Source organism: Drosophila guanche, unplaced genomic scaffold (assembly GCF_900245975.1).
Source record: "Drosophila guanche unplaced genomic scaffold, DGUA_6, whole genome shotgun sequence".
NCBI lineage: Eukaryota > Metazoa > Arthropoda > Insecta > Diptera > Drosophilidae > Drosophila > Drosophila guanche.
The window spans coordinates 32,723-52,486 of record NW_022995754.1 but is presented as its reverse complement, the minus strand read 5'-3'; the positions used below and the strand labels follow the sequence as shown (position 1 = coordinate 52,486).

Here is a 19,764-nt window from a genome sequence, read left to right as displayed (position 1 = left end):
AAATATTGAGCAGCTATTAATTAATAAAATTTTCGTAGTTTTTCGCTGGAAAGATCCATACACATAAAGTCAAAGCATTTCACATTCTCTCGACCCACATATTTGGCTATGTTGTCCACCATCCACCATCCAGTGTCCCCAACCTCAGCCCTCGAACAGTTTATTGTCAGACCCCAGCAGTGGCAGCCACAAGGCAAAGCACTTAGAGCTGGCAGAACTGCAAAAGTGCTGCCGCTTTCAGCTGTTACGTATGCATACTGGAACATACATACATACATATGTATGTAAGTATTTATGTGTGTATGTAGACGTCAATGAATTAAAGCGAGTGTTGAATCATGCTCCCGGACATTGAAGTGGTGTTCGAGCACGAGGACGGGTCCGAAATTATGCCGGCTACGTCTATCTTAGCTATTTTGCTTGACGGGCTTTAAATACTTCCACATTTTCGTTGAATTGGAAGGCTATTTATAAACATAAATATTTAGAACAAATTAATTCTACAATGCAACCATACAAAAACGGAACTCATCTTTCTTTAAGTGATCGGACCGTCGATATACCTGTAGTTGTGACAACCGCAGGGATTCCAGCACCGTCCCGAACACTGACTCGTCAGGACTACGCCTGTCTCGACTCCAGTGAGGCCCAATCGGACGATAGTCATTTGACACGAGATTCCGTAACGCGCGAGTCCCAGAACGATGAACTCTCCTCGTCCACCCTTGAAAAACTAGACGTTAGCACACTACCACTGCCCGCTCTACCGAAGCGCCGTCGGCCCCGATCCCGCACCAGTCCCTCCAAGAATTTGCTGCATCGGCAGCGTCATGAAGCTATCGACAATGCTAATGCAAACGAAACTTCGACAGCATCGTCACGACAGCAACATCTTAAGCCAAGACAGCGCGTCGATACTCCAGAGAAACAAAAGTCAGAGATAAGCCAAACGCCAAACCCAGCCCCTCAAAAGCAGCACCTCTCCGCTTCCCAGCAATACGTCGCCAAGCGACGAGAAAGTCTTGAGGCATCTAACCGCAGCTTCAACGAAAAGCTAGAGGCCCGTAGAATGCACAACCAAATAGGTGGGGGAAATGCCGCCAATGTGACAACTGGTGCCAACAACGGAGTGCCCACCTATCTGTTTGGGGACCAATTTCAAGCATTAGGCGGCGGCGGTCCCAGCTCTGGGCGCAAATCTCTCTCGCCTGCCACCAACAAGGAGGAAATTTATCTGAACAAGTCTGGCTGGGTACAGGTAAACACAAAGCGTGGTGGCTTCAAAGAGGACAGTTGTAGCGGCTTTCGACGTCAGCAGAACGATGGCACAGCCAGAAGTAGAGCTGCAGGCCGCGTTATTCCAATGGACGCGCAAGGACATCGGACAGACCTGGCACACTACTCATTTATATACCAGCACCAACAGCAAAAATCGAACGTCGGCATCGCAGAGCCAAAGTTTGTTGGCTCCAAAGTTGAAGAGTTGATACAGCGAAACGAGGCGCGGCTTGGCGGATTCTCCTCACGTGATCCTGCACTGCGACCGGGCTACCGAATTATCGACCCGCAACTGGCAAGCATACTCAATGAGCGTCCTGGCTTCCTGCCTGTCAAGAGCCCAAACGACTTGGACTCGCCTATCACTCCCATTTTGTCGCCGCCACCCGCTTTCCAGGACAACAGCCGCACCACGCGTCAGATGGATCGGCGTAACTCAAGTCGCCAGCAAGCTCCTCTCCCACTTCCTGTGCTGCAGTCTGAAGCGCGACAAAGCCCACAGCATATGGCCAATGGATCCGTCAAGGGCATGGTCTTTTCACGAAGCTTTGAGTACGATACGCGACGACCAACCCCCACCAACAGCTATGTGGAAACGTTCTCTCGAAGCTTTGATGGACATCTTTCAGAGCTTCCACTACACCTGGGTATGCCCCCTCTGGCAGGACAGCACGAACGCTCCCCGAATTTCAGCACACTAACCGGAAACTCGCCCAACTATTTAACGAAGCGGGAGAGTGGTGGCGGCAGCAGTGGCTCCCTCCGTAGTCGGGACAGCTCGCCAAAATTTCTAAGTCCCCAAACGACCACTGCGTATCTGAACGCGTCGGTGAAGGAGGCGCCACCGGCCTACAGCATGTCTGGTAGCGGCGCCGCCGCCACAGGCACACAGGAAAAATACTCTCCGCGCTCGCGTCACGAACGCTCCTCTGAGCGATCCAAGATCCATGCCTTGGGGCGCTCGCGTAAGTCCCAGTTCAACCGCATGGGAAGCGCAGGCCCTCCTGCAGCGCCACCTTCCTCTCTAGGCATGGGTGCCTCGCGCTTTCGCAGCTTCGACACAACAAAAAGCCAGCGCCTCAACTCATGCGACAGTGGTGCCCGATCGGGTGAGTACTTTCCAAATGTAATCTTGCCATTGATATCTACCATATACTCTAAATTAACTGATGTGAACCCGTCTTGACTATTGCCAGATCTTTCCAATGATGAATTGGATAACGAGGATGGGGGTTTAAGCGAGTTCCTATCGGCTGGAAGCCAGAAGTTTCCGAAACCGTGTTCGAGCAGTGTCAGTATCTCACCCTTTAAGATGCAGCGGCAGCGGTCACTGACGCCAGACCGGAATGAGTCCCACAGCTCATCCAGCAGCCTGCGCAAACAGCGATCGCTGACACCAGAATCGCGATCCTTGACACCTGAGGAGCGCCGAAAGAAGGGATCACAGCTTTCCCTATTGGGCTCACGCCAGAACTCCGGCTCCAGGAACAACACACTGGAGGCACGTCAGCGTCACGGCGAGAAAACGTCGCCCAACATCTCCCGCAGCTCTTCCAGTTCCAGCTACAGTGGCGGAGATTCTCATGATTGCCTTAACGCTAGCACCTGCTCAATCGTGGCAGGCGGATTGCCGTGCCCCATTCCTGGATCTGGTCCGACCAACCACCGTCGAGATATAGCTGCTGCCCAAAGTGCAGCCAAGCAAGCAGAACAAGAGCACCGCATTAGACGGTCAAGGTAAGTGAAGCAAAGAAGTTATTTAATGAATCATGTTGATCTGCTCACCGAACCTATTTGTGCAGATCATTACAACTGAGCGAACGTTCCCCGAATCGAGTGCACAAATCAATCGTCAATGTATGTGCCGTGTCCGCACAGCAGCCGCAGCTACAGCCAAAACAACCGCCAACGCCCTCTTATCAACAGCCTCGTCTGGGCGTTCGTGCAGTTTTTCCTCCTACAGTTCGCACGCCCCCAGCCGCTAACAAAATACCTGCTCCCTTGTCGGCGTCGTCCAGAAATACGACAAGGCCAGGGAAGAATGAGGCGGATAAGGCACGGTCCTTCGACTTTGACTACAATAACTTTAATCGCAGCGGCGGATCAAAAGCTAAGTCACCACGATCCATTCACACGAGTGGCAGTGGAGGGGACAGTGGAGGCAACCAGAATCAGCGAATAGAGCGGGAAACGCGCTCCTTCGACGAAGAATATCGTGAAGCAGTTCTCAATAATAACAATGGAAGCAGTGGAAGCATAAGCGGAGTTCGTTATCTACAGCCTGCCGCTGATTCCGGCCTTGTTCCAACAGGCTCCTCCTCGACTTCTCGTCTACGGCAATCGAGCTCACCCGTCAACGGATCTGGCGTTGAGTATACTGCTTCGCGGTCACCCCAATCTTCGGGCTCCTCTTCCAATATTCTCCACCAGCCAACGCGAAAAACAGGCAGCCCTCAGAGCTATGGAACGCGGCTCTGCGATCATGAGCTTACGTTCGAAATGCTTCGCAAATCGCCGATCATGAACTTCCGCCGCGGGGACAGCAGTGACTTTGAGCTGCCTGTCCTGCTCAGAAACAGGGAAACCATTAACTCTGGCGGCAACAGCGAGTTAAATTTCATGAGCAACGAGACGCGGATCTACGAGCACCCGACGACAGTGCTAAAACCTCAGCGGTCCCTCCGTCAAAGTCCAGGATCGCGGGATGACTTACCTCTAGAGGTAGCAGTGGGCGTGGGGGGAGACTATATTTATAGACCGGCGCCCTCACAACCGCGCAGCAGCAGGTACTAAATTACTCCAAGGATGATGCATCAGCATCCATATTACTAGCAACAAACCCCGCTAACTCTATTTATAACTAACTTTCAAAGTACGAAGCACCAGACTGAACCTAACGGCCCAAACGATTTATAAAACATATATCCCGAAAAAGTGGCAGTGTATGATTAAAAGACTGCTTGTGCTTACTAACTGATCTTCATACAAGTACTAACTGAATTGATATATTTTTGTGGTGACAGCCTCTATACTAACTAAGACTTTTGGAGCACGCACACTACTACTTATAGGAAAATTAAAAGAGAATACTAAAATAGAGACAAAATGTAATGGACATTCCACAAAGATCAGCCCAAAAATCCATGAGATCATTCGCATTAAGACGGAATGAGGGCAACAGCAAGATGTAGTACCATAAGGAAGGACCAAAACTAGCAACGGATAGGATCTGATGAATTTAATCTAAATAACCATGTTATAAACGATTTTTAGCGCCTCCTCCCAGTCTAACGAGTCAACGACCACCAAAAGCTTTAGCAAAACTCTGACCACATGCGACTATTGGCCACGGTGCGGTGCTTGTCAGTACTCCCTTCCAGTGGTTACAACACTGAACCAAGAGCCTGAATTGAAGCCCCACATCACAACAGTGGCTGTTAATATTCCCAACGTGGAAACGAAGGCGGAAAAGCTCAGGCCATGTGTGGAAAAATCCATCATTCCGCAGTGGACTTTTTTGTGCAGCGGCGTAGCCGACTGCCGTCCACAGGAGCATTCAACGATGACGACCAACGATAATGAGCGCCGACAACTGATGGCTGTTGTAAGACCACGTGTTGTTCCTTCGGCCTCCACATCACTCTTCCTGCTGGGCGAAGGCAATCTTTGCCTTGCGAATGCTGCGGAAAGCGAGAATGAAGCCTGTCCACAGGTGCTGGCGGCCGCGGAGATTGGGCTGAGGTGAGTGTTTTCCTTCAAATTTTGTATATGTCCGATTGGAAATTCGTTTTTCCCCACTTTACTAATGGCCTGAAATAGCCAAGCCATTAGCCACGACATGACAGGCACGATCAAAGTCTGTGCCAAAGTATCATTGAAAATGACGGATAGCAATAAATAAGTGTCGACTGCGTAAAGCGATTGAATAATGTCAATAATAATGGGTCTTCAATGTAATATTTCCCCTTACAGAAACCTACAGGACGAGCATGAATTCACAGAGGTGAACAAGAAGTGTCGTTGGCGGGAGCGCAGCTTATCTCTGCCAAGCCCAACAATTCAGAGATATTTGGAAACAGAAGAAAGGTAAGCTTCCTGTCAGTCTAAAGGGGAATGGATAGTAGAGTGGGTCGGTAATTGATGTTTTCCGATGTTAACGATTCCGATGTTTTCAAAGTGGTCACATTCCAACAGGGTTTCCAATTCGCAATTTTTAAACCCGGTACTCGTGGAGTGTATTTGTGCTCGAAAGTGGCTGCATGTAACGCACAGAAGGATTTCCGATTTCCCATAAAGTATATGTAGATCTACTTGCTCAGCATCAATAGAAGAGTCGATGGTTTTGAGAGTCTGGGGCGTGTTGGCGGGGGAAGTGAAGTATGTAGATGTAGATGACATGTGAAGAAAAATATAAAATTCGAAAAAACCTCTGAGGTACATACATATGTATGTACATATATACTGACTGAGTACCGGGCATAAAAGCTGCAACGCGTCTCACAAATGTCCCTACTCTTTTTTTTATCGGGATAACATTTTGTAACCGCCTCCAATACTTCGACAGGAAGGTAAATGGGCCGAGCAAAGTCTGTGCCTCCGCTCAATAGGAAAAGAAATAAAGAGGAAGTGGAGCCATGCCCATGCTTTGATGCAGAGTTCAGAGTTCAGTGACATACTAGGGACACATATTTGAACACCATCCTCAGTCAACGCCTACGTATCTTTAGCTTCTGCGTCGTCCTTTCACGTTGTGGACGTACCTAAATAAGCAATGGAGTTGGGTGGCCATCCTCCCACAGCCAAAAAGCCACATGGCTAAATAAAACCGACGGTCAGTTTTTAAGAAGGCTTAACAACGTATTGAAATGTTAACAATTTTAAAAGCCTACTTGTAAGGTGTATGTATACAAATACATACATACATATGTCAATATTTTACTCATTCTCTTTTAGTATTTATTTTATGCACTTATACAAATTATAAATGTTCAGAAATCAAAACTTTTTAGAAATTCATATAAGTAATTAAATATTAAGAAATTAATAGCAACATTCGATTTCTAGCTGCATACATGTGGCAGTTACCATTTTCAAACACAAGCAATACTTAAAGCGGAATTTTTGGAATATATGTAAATACTTTTAGGGATATTTTAAATACGAAAATTTAGTCAAATGTATATTTACGGTATCATATATGTTATTATTTATTATTATATATTATATATGTATATATATACAAGAGCACCGCATTAGACGGTCATGGTAAGTGAAGCAAAGAAGTTATTTAATGAATCATGTTGATCTGCTCACCGAACCTATTCGTGCAGATCATTGCAACTGAGCGAACGTATATATATATATATATATATATATATATATATGTATATATATTTTATTTTATTATTTTTATTTTTTTGATAGCTAGTAATATTAAAAATAAGATAAACTTCCAGGAAAATGGTTAAAGGTTTATGGTGTATTTACGGTATATTTAAAAAATGAGAAGGTATATCTCGGTATATTTTTAGGAGTCCTGTAGTATTTTTGATCGATAAATCAGCGGTCACACTGAAGAAACGGCCTCGAACAGAAAAAGAAAAAACGGACGCACCGCTCGCAACACTAACGTAAACAACAGAAACAGTGTTGAACCATTGAACATCCATATTAACGCATACATTAACGTACATATGTATATATAAGTAGACATCCCTTCTCTATTCGAAAATCAAAACCACCACCTCATATATTTTCATCTTGCAACAAAGCGTGCGCAATCCAATGAGTCGAAAAAGCCGTCAGCTGTTCAGCAAAAAGTATTTTTAAAAAATAGCTGTAGTCGTATGAAATTGGAGATAAAAGTGCTAATTCAGGACACCGTGTGTGCATTAACATAATTATAATCTGTTCAATTCGTATAACACCCGGGTCGCTGCATTTAGCTGTAGAAGCATGTGTGTGTATCTGTGCGCTGTTAATATGAGCTGCCTGTCATTACTAGTGACGCCTTGGCAAAGATTATAAAAAACAACGCAAATAGCGCATCCAATCAAGAAGTATACGCTAAAATCAATAACACCTAACCGATCAAGTTATATTACGCAAAAACTGCAGCAACACACAAGCAAAATTTCTACATCGCCAATAAGTATGTCGGGGGGAGCTGTTTCGCTGCTGCAACAAGAACAAACGCAAGGATGTGACATCGGTGCCGAAGCCGAGAGCGACACTTTTCTGGTCGTGTGCATGGCACATGGAGTTGATGATAATAGTACGAACCCGGAGAACGGTGGCATCATTGCGACAGATAGTGGGCGTGCCTCGGCGAATGAATTTGATGTCGTTCCTGAGGAACCTGCCACTGCCCTAGAAGAATTACCGGAATTCACAGAAGCTGTGCGAAGCAGCAATGGACCCAAGGGCGAGGTGTACGAAGCCAATTCATTGGCGTTGAACGAAACCGCTACGTAAGTAACGGCACACATGACGTGAACAGGGGAAATGTTAAGGAACAGTTGTCACATAACGATGGTAAAATGTGCTGGCCATACTCTCGAGCAGGCATTATTATTTTCGCGAGTTATTGGTCAATTATCTTCGTGCCGACTCTTGCTTGTTGACTGGGTCTGTTTACTGATTTTATGATTCCCCTCTGTTTGCGTTTACCGATTAAATCAGCCTTGCCGAATTTCCCAAAGACCTGTTGGTGCTGAACCCGGTATTTCTGAGCCCCAGCTTAGCCTTTGCTTCCCTTTTACTCAGTTGGTTTACTATTGTCCTCTTTTTTCCATCAGGCTACGATTTAGATGTGATCGTTTTAATAAATATTCTAACGTTGCTGTTGGGTATGGCTTATTTTTAGACGTACTCGAAAAAAAGTTTATGCGCTGGCAGGGTGCTGTTTGTTTGTATGATTGTAAGTACTTTACGCCCATTTCCACCGCTGCCTGAAAACGTCAAAGGTTGTATGTTCCATTGTGGTACCAAGTGTAGGCCATTCAACCTTCAGTTAAATACGTTTTTTAGTTGCTGTCTTATGTTAACCAGTACAAAAAAAAAATTGACATAATTATGTATTTATTTATACATATGTATGAATGTATCTATATACGTATGCACACATACAATCATACATATATTGCCGTTGCTGCAGCGAGTCCCAGATGCCAGACCGGCATTCCAGGCTGATATAAGAGAATCCCCATTTATGAACAAGAGCTTCGGTCAGTTTCAGTTTTACTTTCACGAGTCTTGTCTTATGCAACGCTCCATGAATAGTACGTAAAAATCTTATGACATTACATTTTTCGCATCTTGCATCGTGGAGATCAACTAATTACTTCGTTCAAGTAATTTTAATTATAATATGAATTAAGGATTTGCTTAAATTTCTAGAGGCATTTCTGAGGCTCTTGGAATATGAAATATTGAAAGACAACATTTTGGTGACTTCTAAGCAGATTACAGTTGGTGTTCTGACTTATCAGCCGTACAGTCTCACTTTTTTGAAGCTGCGTCACTCGATTGCAGGTTGTTGAATCGTATCCACGATATAAACGCCTTCTCCGTACAAGAGACAACACAGACAATATATATAGGGCTGATCATTGTTACGAAATTAGATCGACAAGACTTTGGAACACATCCAATCATTTAAGCAACACTTTCACGCATTGATTAACGTTAGTAAACATGGTTTCTCCTTTAATTGGATCTGTCTGGAGAGGTTTCCGTACTGGTAGGTCAGGAGCACTTGAGTCTTAATACGTTTGCTAGCGTTTGTTTAGTAAAGTTATGTTACAAATGTAAAATCTAAAAACATGCACATATGTACAATGTACTTTGTACAATAAGTAAATTGATGGCTTACAGTGGAAAGTCGTATTGTTGGCCCGAAAGCATATGGTATTAATCAATTGCATTGTGCTCCCTAAAACAGGCTCAAAATGTACATAGCAGCAACATCTGCAGACCATGCGTTTATTTGGGCAGGGCTAACTAGCAAGAACAAACTTCATTAAAGAGCAGCAAACAGCCTACAAACATAAAAGCTATCAAGCCTCAATTCTCCAAGTGTAAATAAGGCATTAGGACTAAAAATACAATGAAATGAGTCGTCACTGCCCCAACAGTATGGCGGGAAGTTCCCGCCGGGAACACAATTATTTTGTGCCCTTCTCTTTTGGGAAGTGAGAAAAAAACACTTTTTTGGAAATTTAAAATGCGTTTACTACAGTCCTGGCTATAGCAATGCGTTGGCGTAAGTGTCTAGGTAGAGACAAAAATGGAACAAGGCTAATGGCTAAAATTAATTAATATTTTTTACTATATGGTTAGTACACGCCCTGGGTAAGGTCATTAAGAATATCTCCTTTGCTAATTAGATACCTTCGTTACTATTATTATTCAGCCTCATCTCTGGATGCCTTCATTATTCTCTCCTTCCTCGAGAAACTGTGAAGCAGCTTCCGTAGGCATCACCATTAAACATTTTTGCCATGTTTTGGGATATAATTAGTTGTTTTAGTTGTCCAAATTTAATTCTGTTATCCGACACCTTATCCTCGTTTGCGGAAATGATAAAAGCAACAAGAAGGGACGTGTGAGACGCTTCTTACGCGTCACAACTTTTATACCCGGCACTCAGTACTACATCTGCACCTTAGCGGTGTTTTGTCAAATTTTAAATATTTTCTTCATCTATCATCTAAATCTACAACACTTCTCACACTAACACGATCCGTTAGCTCGCCGCCCTTCCCTAGACCCACACACTGCAGACTCGCGGCAGAGGCAGCGCCCGCACACAAAAAAAACTAATATAAGCTGCGGGAATGGGTGGGTTAAAAGTCGGCAGAGGCAGAGGCCGAGTGAAGCAGAAGCAGAGTGTGAATGAGAGAATGTGAAAAGAACAACAAAAGCTGCGGGCCAGCCTGTTTGGCCACTGCAAATTAATTTATTCATTCTGGCTATAATAATGATCCAATCGGATCCCAATTTGGTGATCGGATAGATAGGGCCATTCCCTACGGAATGGCGTTTTTTTCAAAAACTTATTTTATCTTCAAAATTGTAGATTTGGGAGGTTTTCGTCCTTTTGCAGGGGACGGAAGGGGGCGTGGCTCATTTTTGAAATACACTTGGTGACTACACTTGGTGGTACAAATTTGGTGGCTCTAGCTTTTATGGTATCTGAGATCCAGGCGCTCAACAAGACGGACGGCTGATGCTGATCAAGAATATATATACTTTATGGGGTTGGAAACGTTTCCTTCTGGGTGTTACATACATTCACTTTGTGCACAAATACAATATACCCTATTTACTCTTCGAGTACCGGGTATAAAAACGCAAAAAAAAAGGAAAAATCAAAAATTAATAGGACTAAATACAACATTTCAATTTTAAAACCACAATATCTGTTGTTCTATTGTTTGTTGTGTCTATATAAAGTTTCCTTATCCGTACGAAACTTCTCCTGAGCCAGGAAGACAGGAATTAATAACAATTCTATGTACATGACCATTGTATTGATTCATTGTTTGTACCAAATATCTGAAATCTAGAAATCACAAGATTCTCTCTAAATGTGTGTTTTATGTTTCTTGAGAAGACCATTGGAAAATTGATTTTGTCTAGAATCACGGGAATCATACATGGGTTGTACTCACAAACCGAGTTCGTTGTCTTTATTTAGATTATATTCCCTATTATACTCTCACATATGTATGTATGTTTGTATGTATGTATGTACATAGGAAACGAAGGTAGAAGAGCCGTATAACATTTGGAGCTACAATAAACCATGGAAATTAAAAATAAATTTACGAAACAAAAGAAAACGAGAAGGGACGTGTGAGACGCTTCTTACATGTCACATCTTTTATACCCGGTACTCAGTAGGACATCTGTACCTCAGTTCTTTTATTTTCTTCAAATTTAAAATTGTTTCTACATATGTATGTCATCTACATATACATCACTTCTAACGCCAACACGGCCTTTTAGCTTGTATGACAATCGAAATTCCTCTAGGGAAGAATCTTCTTCTGCTGTTTATAAAGAGAGCGTTCAAGCATGTTCAGCGATGTATGGATCTGTCTAACATGTTAAATCAGATCAGACTCTATTTCTATTTATATTTGCCCTTGATGAACAAACAACCCAGCTGCTTCGCTTACCCCATCCACAGCCACAGTGCATCTGCCATCACTTGTTGTTTGTAGGGCGTTTTTCATATGGCTCTTCGTTATACTCGTACATACTGGCTATTAATGAATCGAGCATTACCCATTACCACGGAACGCATTCATTCCACTTTCGAGATGTTTGTCTTTCTTGTTGGTAATCTTCAAATTTGTATCTTTTTCTGTTAGAAATATAAGGGTATGCACATTTGTGCACTAAATGAGTCTCGCAGTCTTTGCCTACTTTTCGTTCTTGAACTTAAACTAAATAGATGAAGTATGCAGCAGCATGGTTTACATAGTTTTAAGAAAGATTTGGCTAATAAAACATTTACAACCCAAACAGACTTATCAGCGCCCCATAAGAAACTGCCACGAGAGACTGATCTACTCCGTTCGATGGTAGCATTAAATATGGACTTATTTGTAGAACTTTCACTCAAAAGTAATAAAAGGATAATAAGACTCATATAAATGGTAGATGCATTAATATGCATGAATATGTTACAGTCAGATGTGGATATATGAACTTTGTAAGCTGCTAAGTCGAGTTTCTTTCCTTGGAATAGCTTACCACGGTACGGAATGCTGACGCCCCCCCCCCCCCCCCCCTTTCACCTATCTCCTTCCCTCTTACTCGGCAAACAGAGCATGTCGAAGATGGAATAATTGCATGTTGTGTCTTATTAGCAGTGCTAGTACTCCTCCTCTCTTTATCTCCTCCTCCTCTTTATCTTCCACTTCCTAGCGCTTTCTCGATGCATATTAATGTTAATTATACATTCTAAATTCGTAACCTAAACCCACTTCGTCTCACAGAAATGTGCGAATTTCAGTGCGCCAGACGGCTAAGAACACACTCGTATTTTATGTCTATACTTGTATGGCTTTTTTTGAGCGATGGACAGCCCTATCCGACGTTCCTCGTCAAGTTTATTAAAAATAAGGCAGCTTGATGTCATTAGACATTAAAGCGACCTTCTTTTTATGGAAATATGACTCAGTAAACTATAGATGAAGCACTTATGTACAAGATATAACAGCAAACTCCACATGCGGTTTCCTCCGTTCCGATCTATCTATTACTACAATACTTTTGCATAACGCTAGAGAGCCTCTTCCCTTCCTTCGTCGACCATCACCTGCCACCTGCAGTTGTTGGGGAAGTATTAAATTATTTGTTAATTTGACCGCATTACAGCTGGTAGTCGGCCTTATCAGTTCTCAGATTTTTTTTTTTAGCCGACCATTCCTTTTTTTTTGGTTATCTTCTTACATACAATTGTACGACGTGTGCTTTCTGCATTGTACAGGGTATCTAAATATAGATACATATTGCAGGTTCACCTGTTTTGATGTTTGATGCCCTAAAATGAAGATTGTGCGTTGCAAATGCCATGCGAAATGTTAGACACGCTCTCTAAGGTTTTATCTGATAGCAGTTGAGCGCGGTCTCCCCCTACCCTCTGATTCTACTTGTTGCTTTCAACTTTTTCCTTTGTTGTACAGGTAAAATATGAACAACACCGACCCTGCGTTACTCTGTACAGGCCTACCTGTTCTGTCGGATTGCAACAATAATTTGCTTTGAGTCCTAGGAACAGGTTTGAATGTAAGCTGCACGTCCAGTTGGCGATTTCAGCTGCCTTAACCAACCCCATGCCTTACACTTTGAACTTCACCTAGTTAAACATCGTTTTCTCCACTTCCGCAAAATCTCAGCACCTGCGACCATAAACCAGCAGACCCTAAACACTTTAAATGCACGTACACATCCTGTTTTTCATTTCCAAATAACGATTCAGGGAGTATTTTGAAGAGGCGCCTGTTGTATTTCCGGTTACGTATTAACTTTCAGTATTCAATGATTTCCACATTTGTGGCGGAGGGATAGCTAACATAAGCCTAGATTTTCAGTTTAGGGGGCAAATAGAATTTAATCGCGAGGGTAAGAATTAAAGAATTCTCCTTTCATTTTTGAGCACAGCTCAGTTCTCTTTAGATCCGTGATGGATCTCGTCTCCCTTAAATATATTTCCCTATTGTTTGCCACACGCCAAATTGAGAGATGGAGAGAACCGTCGCTGAGAGGACTAGGAACCGGTTTCCTGCCAGCGTCGGCAGATGTTTTTACGCCAGGGAAGCATCCACCATCCACCAATGACACTGAAACGTATGCTCATTCTCATGAATGGTACGATTCCTTCCCTTATTTTACTCGGCCTGCAGGGGTGCACTCGGACCGGTATGAAGATCGATTTTGGGATCAGTCTGGCTCTGTACGACGAACCGATCACACACGCGCTCATAGGAAACTCTTTGCCGCGGCAGGGATATAGTGTAGAATTCGATGCCAGAGGCAAGAACGACCATTGGTTAAAGCTGCTATCGAAATACCTTTCAAAATAAGTTTAAAATATTTGATTATGGTTACATATCACGTGCGGTCTGCCCTAACTCAGTTTAGTGTTTTGCAAATTAAATCACCGGGTGAAGTCTCTAGAACTCAAGTAAAACGAACAACTGCTGCGACAGCTATAAAGCGCAACAAAGTTTCCTATATAGGAATCAACCTAAACTTGAAGCCCACCATGAAGAAGCAAATACCAAGACAAGGGACAAAGTCAGCGGCAGTTTCGCAGCACGAAACGCCCAGAAAATCAAATTTTTGCGTGGAAGACCGAAGTTTCAAGTTATTACAACGGTGAGACACACCCCTGGGAGAAGCTGTGAAGGTTATAGGTTATTGTGGATGGAGCAGGGTGAAGACAGGGACACAGCATTTCTGCAGCTGCTCTGAGTTTGGGCTTACATTGAATTGACCTCCAATTAATTGTCAACCAGACTCAATCAGTCTTTAAACTGTACATTAAAGAGAACGTTATATAGAGACAACATATCTGTGTCCTCGAAGACGGAACGCTGCAAGTCCGCAGCCTACAAAGACAGCATTCCTTCACGCATTGCAGATTTAATACGTTTTTGTTTTCTGGTCTGGCTTCATTATTCATTTAAAGAAACGCAAGTGAGTCCAGAGGAAAGAGAACTGAGAAAATAAAAGGAGATCCTAAACCACAGCAGGCGCTCTTTTATATCTCTTTCTTCATTCTCCTCTTTTTGTGTGCGAACATGTCCTGTTGATTCCTAATATCTCCGAATTTCCATGGTCCTTTCTCACCCATTCTTGGCCGTTTGCCTGATTGTTTTCTTTGTGTGGCAGTAATTCTCAGAATTGAGAATTTTTGCTAACAATACGCATTCGGAAATAGAGAAAGAAAATTGGCAAAGTTTACTCTTGGGTTTATGAAAGTATGACATCCTTTTTGAACACCCTTTCCTCCGCTTTAAACTGTGCCTGCACTCAGCCCGTTGCACCTTGAACTGCCTTATTTTCGCGATACCTTACCCTTACCCTCAGAATCGTAACCTTATGTCACACTTGAACTGCCACGTCCTTCTATGAATTTTTCAAATGAGTCTGCACCCTTTGCCGAGGACTAATGAGAAATTAGAAAGCTTATATGAGTATTTCTACTGCGAGGTCATCCTACCTGTTTCGCTTTACAGCCCGCCTTATAAACTACTATTGTTAGCGCTCAATTTTACATAATCCTCCACGGGGTACGGTTACAGCTACTGTGCAATTGTTTGCAGAAATGTTCCTCAGTCTAAACTGTTGAGTTTGTATCCATTACAGCATGCCAAAAACTGGAAATCGAGGAGTCAAAGTAGTAGGAAAAGGGATCAGCAACAATACCTTTGCAGGAGGACTGGTAAGTTTTATTTACCTTGAGTTACTATTTTATTTATTTTTGTGTAAGAAAATTCTTTGAAAAACAACTTAATAATAGATTTGATGTAGGGAAAACCGGTAGACGCTTACAAGATTACTTATGAGATTTTGAAAATAGGCTCCACTAAGTGGTGACACACGGATACTTGTTTAGAAATATCTATTTACATACAAATAGAAGTACGAGTAGACGTAAATATAGTCTTCTCTTGTGAGAGCGACAGTTTGCCCGTTTATTACCCCCTGTAGAATTGAAGCAGTTCTGTGGATCTTCCTCATACACTTTATGTTTATATATACCAAAAGCTGCTGAAAATATCGTACATTTTAAAAAACTTTGTAGATAACGCTTTGGATAATAAAACTCATTTTTATGAACTACTCAAAGTTGAGCGGGAAGGAAACATCTGAACATCTGTGAGATACTTTTAAATGCACCCTAACCATCGGCACTACTTACAGGAAGGGTTCACGCAACGGAAAGAGTTCATTAAACTACTTGCATAGCTTTCTTACATACCCATACGACTTTTATATAAGAAGATCTCATGGCAACCATTCAATTCCGCCGACCGCAAAGCATGTCTAATGCATCGTTGGCAAGACACACAGGAGGAGGACTTTCTTAAGACTTCACAGTGAATTGAGTAACATTTCCACTTTGGGGTTGACGTGCCAACAGAGCAGCCAAAGAGCTCGCGCAGCCCATGAAACTTACTAAAGACTGCGAATATGAACCCTGAAATATGATCCCAGAAAGCAGTTGAAAGTCACAGTGAAAATCACAATCAAATCGAATCCATTGAGTTTAATGATTGATGAGTGGTCATAATGTGCGCCTACAAGTATAAGGATACTATGTAGTGCAAGCACATGCTTCTTTTTAAATCTTTGTATAATTTTTTTAAATCAACACAGGACAGAACCCAAGATTGCCGTCGAGCATCCGCATTAAGTGCTTAGTCCCAAGCCGCCTTTTCTCGTCTGTTTACTTTCGCCGTCGAGGGAGTTCATTGCGCTCATAAATTTAAAGCTATAAATGTTTTTCTGCTAAACAACAAAGGGCCAAGTGCCTGTTTGTGTGTGTTATTTGTGACATTAGACTTAACGTGTGAATTGCTCAATGTTCCTAAGCGATTTAAAGCAGAAACAGCGCAGTTCCTTTCCTTTTTCTCCTTACATAAAATCGGAAATTTTTTTTGAGTTTCTTGTGATTTTTTTGTAAACATGAAAATATATCTACCATCAGCCTTTATTCTGAAGCAGATGCAGAGATAAGTGTATGATAATTCGTTGCATTGGGAGACATGCTGTGATTAATCTTTTACAACTCTCTTGAACTCTGATAACTCTGCCTGAATCTCCAAATGCACTTTTAGGTTCAACAACACAAAAGGTCATATGCATACATATGTACATATGTGTGCATAAAGAAACGCATTTTCTGCAATTAATGACGTTTCTTTGGCATTAGAGAGATGTGTTCAATGTGCAGACACACACAAAAGCGAAAAGTAAATTAATTTAATCCTACTGTTGGATAGATACCACCGCCCATGTCTCTAAAGAGTTTGATTTTGAAAGAAAAAATTTAATTAGGAAAGGCCGCAACTTTCACCCATAATCCTGCCATTGTCGCAGCGTCACTGCAGCATGAGCAGGGGATGGCATGCAGTAGCAAAAACCAATCTTGCGAGACAATGAAGAATGTCTGCAGTTTGACAATGGCCAAGGTATCTGCAATAGCCAGCGCAGAAGCGAGGTCACCGACAACAGGACTCATCACCATCTCCAGCCAGTCCGTTCAGCATAGCCCGAACAATGCCAGCAAGATATCCATTAAGTGTCATCCTCCATGCGGCTCGTGCCATGCAATTCCTGCGCTAATCTAATCAAAACACTGCAGTCCAGACTCCAGACTGCATACTGCAGAAGTCAAGTCTAGGCCACACAATGGTAATGGCAGATAGAGCCGATCCCAATGCTTTATGTTCATTAATGATATCTTCCAATACAATGAGCCGCACTTCCACAATCGACTGTCCGACACACAACGACAGAAGCACACTTCAATATATAGCGTGTGCAAGTATTACTGCCGACAATTGCTGGCAATCAGTTATTATATTTCGCTTCGCCCGGTTACACCTGATTGCGATTCTCGCGGACGCACCGCTTGGTGTGGAACAGAACTGGGTCCGGTCCGGGCAGAGCACAACGGCGATTCAGAGAGCAGACTGAATCTGTCCGAATGAGAAAGTACTATGAAGAAGCTAATGATACCAACGCTTATGGACACTTATGGACTCATAAAGTTTTGGGATTTCGACACTGGCGCCCCGGCCGATGTATCGCAATCCCCCAGACAAGTGCCTAAATGCGATACCATGCTCAACGAGCAGCGCTACAAGTGGAGACCTCGCCTCCTCCAGGTCAGCCGGACCGTGTCCGCCCTTCTTATCGAAAATTAATATTAAAGTGTTGACTCTTGAGTGTGTCTGTTTTACTGATGTCTGTGTTGGTGTTGGTGTTTGAGCATACTGATTGTAAACCGGAAAGTAAAACTAGATAAAAATTTAATTCCAGTACGTGGAAAAAGTTTCTACACAGAAATATAAATTTTTTCATTGATTCTGTTCGATTTTGAACCGAAACCTCCTGCCTGATCCTAGCAACAACGGTTTACTGAGTTCACTTATTGGAAATTAAAAAATAACAATAGCTACATAATCAGCTACATATGTACATATATTTCGTCAGAGATGTCAACATCGATAAGGTAGCCGGGTTCCATTGAAATTCTTGTGATATTACACATAGCCAGCCGCAGAGAAGCGATAGCTAGTGTCGTATCATTGTTTCTATAAAAAAATAACCCGTAACGTAACCAGTACGCGGTCATAAACAAAGCTGCGGAGTAAAAACATTTTTGTGGTTTCGGTTGTTATTGCTGCATAAGCTCTAAGAGCATCTTAGCAGTCTCAGAACTATTAGTTGCCTCCTTCTAATTTTATAATGTTAATCCTTGTATTTCTCTTGTAGTCGCAGCAGATTCGAGCCGTCTCAAGTCCGTCGCTCACAGAACCATATTCAGAGTCACGAAAGCTGCCGGTTGAGAGCACGACATCAGCAGACGGGTCTTCCACTGTTGCCACAATCACAAGTAGTGGAAGCGGAGGTGGCGGTGTAGGCCTAGGCGTCCTTCTAAAGTTTAAACGCACGTTTAACAATTTCAACAACAAGAATCAGTTGCACATCACCCCTGCCTTGCCAACGTCAGCAGCCAGCAATGGCAATCCCCCAAAGTCGAAGTCATCGCCAACAACGCCATCCGTATCAATCACAACAGCAGGGACAGAGACAACAAGTGACTGTGCTGGAACAGACGGCGGTGATGGTAGCTCCGGCAAGTATCGCTTTGGACCCCTCATCTGGCGCACATCGAGGGAGCGCCGCAAAACAAAGTTTAATCGACGCGACAAGTGCAATTCGGGTGATTCCGGCATTCAGATAGAGCTGGAGCATGACGAGCAATATTCCCGTGTTCTGGCGTTGGGTGCCCAAGGAGAAGGGGTAAGACAAGGAGAAGGAGGAACAATTGCTTCCGGCAACACATCCATCGGAAGTGAATCTAAGACGCGTTCAATACGCCGCACTAATTCGGCCAAGGCCAGCAGCATTCTCGGATCCGTCGCCCTAATATCTAAGAACCACATGCAGCTGGACTTTGGCGGCACGGACAATATCGAACGTGAAGCCCCCGAGTCACTGCCCACTCGATCACTTAGCCAGCCCAACGGACTAGAAGCCTACGGCATTGGGTACCCTGATATTTCAGACAGCGACAGTGACAGCATTGCATCCCACGAGGAAGGTTTGTGTTAACTCAAAACTGAAATTAATGCTTCCTTTCTGTAACGCACCTATGAATATGGTTTTTTTCTTGGCCCACAGCTACCAGCTACTACCCAACGATCTATGCTGAAGTGCTGTACAATTTTACTGCCGGCGGCCCTCAGGAATTGGGGTTGGAACGCGGAATGCTTATTGAAATATTGCGCAAGGAAGTTGGACCCTGGTGGTTTGGCCGCATAAAGAAGGAGGAGACTAACCGCGTGGATGAGATACTTGACCCCGAACTGGGCTGGTTCCCAAAGGAGTTCGTGCGTATTATTCAATGTCCCGAGACGGATCGATTTTTCAACGCGCATCAAGCAGCATCAGAGGCAAAGCAGGCCTCGACAACTGCCGGGGAGGTCGGAGATAGCGTGCCTGTGCCCGTAGCTGACTTTCCCAAGGACGCAGATGTCACCATGGCCACGGATCAAAGCAACATTACGACCATAGTCATTGAAGCTCCACCATTGTCCTCGAACGGGGTTTTCACTCTGGAAAACGAGACTGTCCTGCGCCGAGGTGCTGTACGCGAGCTGCTGGATACAGAGGTTAACTATGTCAAATTGCTGGAAGCCATTTGTGACGGGTAAGTGCACATCCCGTGTG

The 19,764-nt window shown here is 43.4% G+C and overlaps 2 protein-coding genes across 8 annotated transcripts in view; one reads left to right on the top strand and one right to left on the bottom strand.

Annotated features, from left to right (window-relative positions):
• LOC117589007 overlaps positions 1 to 19,764 on the bottom strand; it is a 50,899-nt gene that overhangs the window by 27,554 nt on the left and 3,581 nt on the right. The gene's annotated exons all lie outside the window — the stretch shown is intronic.
• LOC117588983 overlaps positions 1 to 19,764 on the top strand; it is a 45,540-nt gene that overhangs the window by 24,091 nt on the left and 1,685 nt on the right. Inside the window, exons 5-12 of one of the 4 annotated variants that reach the window (XM_034280573.1) lie at positions 544 to 2,387; positions 2,475 to 3,015; positions 3,081 to 4,064; positions 4,552 to 5,019; positions 5,251 to 5,364; positions 15,166 to 15,241; positions 18,304 to 19,135; positions 19,216 to 19,744. In XM_034280573.1, the coding sequence (XP_034136464.1) occupies positions 544 to 2,387; positions 2,475 to 3,015; positions 3,081 to 4,064; positions 4,552 to 5,019; positions 5,251 to 5,364; positions 15,166 to 15,241; positions 18,304 to 19,135; positions 19,216 to 19,744 (5,388 nt within the window). Of the gene's footprint in view, positions 1 to 543; positions 2,388 to 2,474; positions 3,016 to 3,080; positions 4,065 to 4,551; positions 5,020 to 5,250; positions 5,365 to 6,865; positions 7,749 to 13,740; positions 14,173 to 15,165; positions 15,242 to 17,383; positions 17,694 to 18,303; positions 19,136 to 19,215; positions 19,745 to 19,764 lie in introns of those variants that run through there. The other 3 variants (XM_034280574.1, XM_034280575.1, XM_034280576.1) reach the window with 3 other exon arrangements.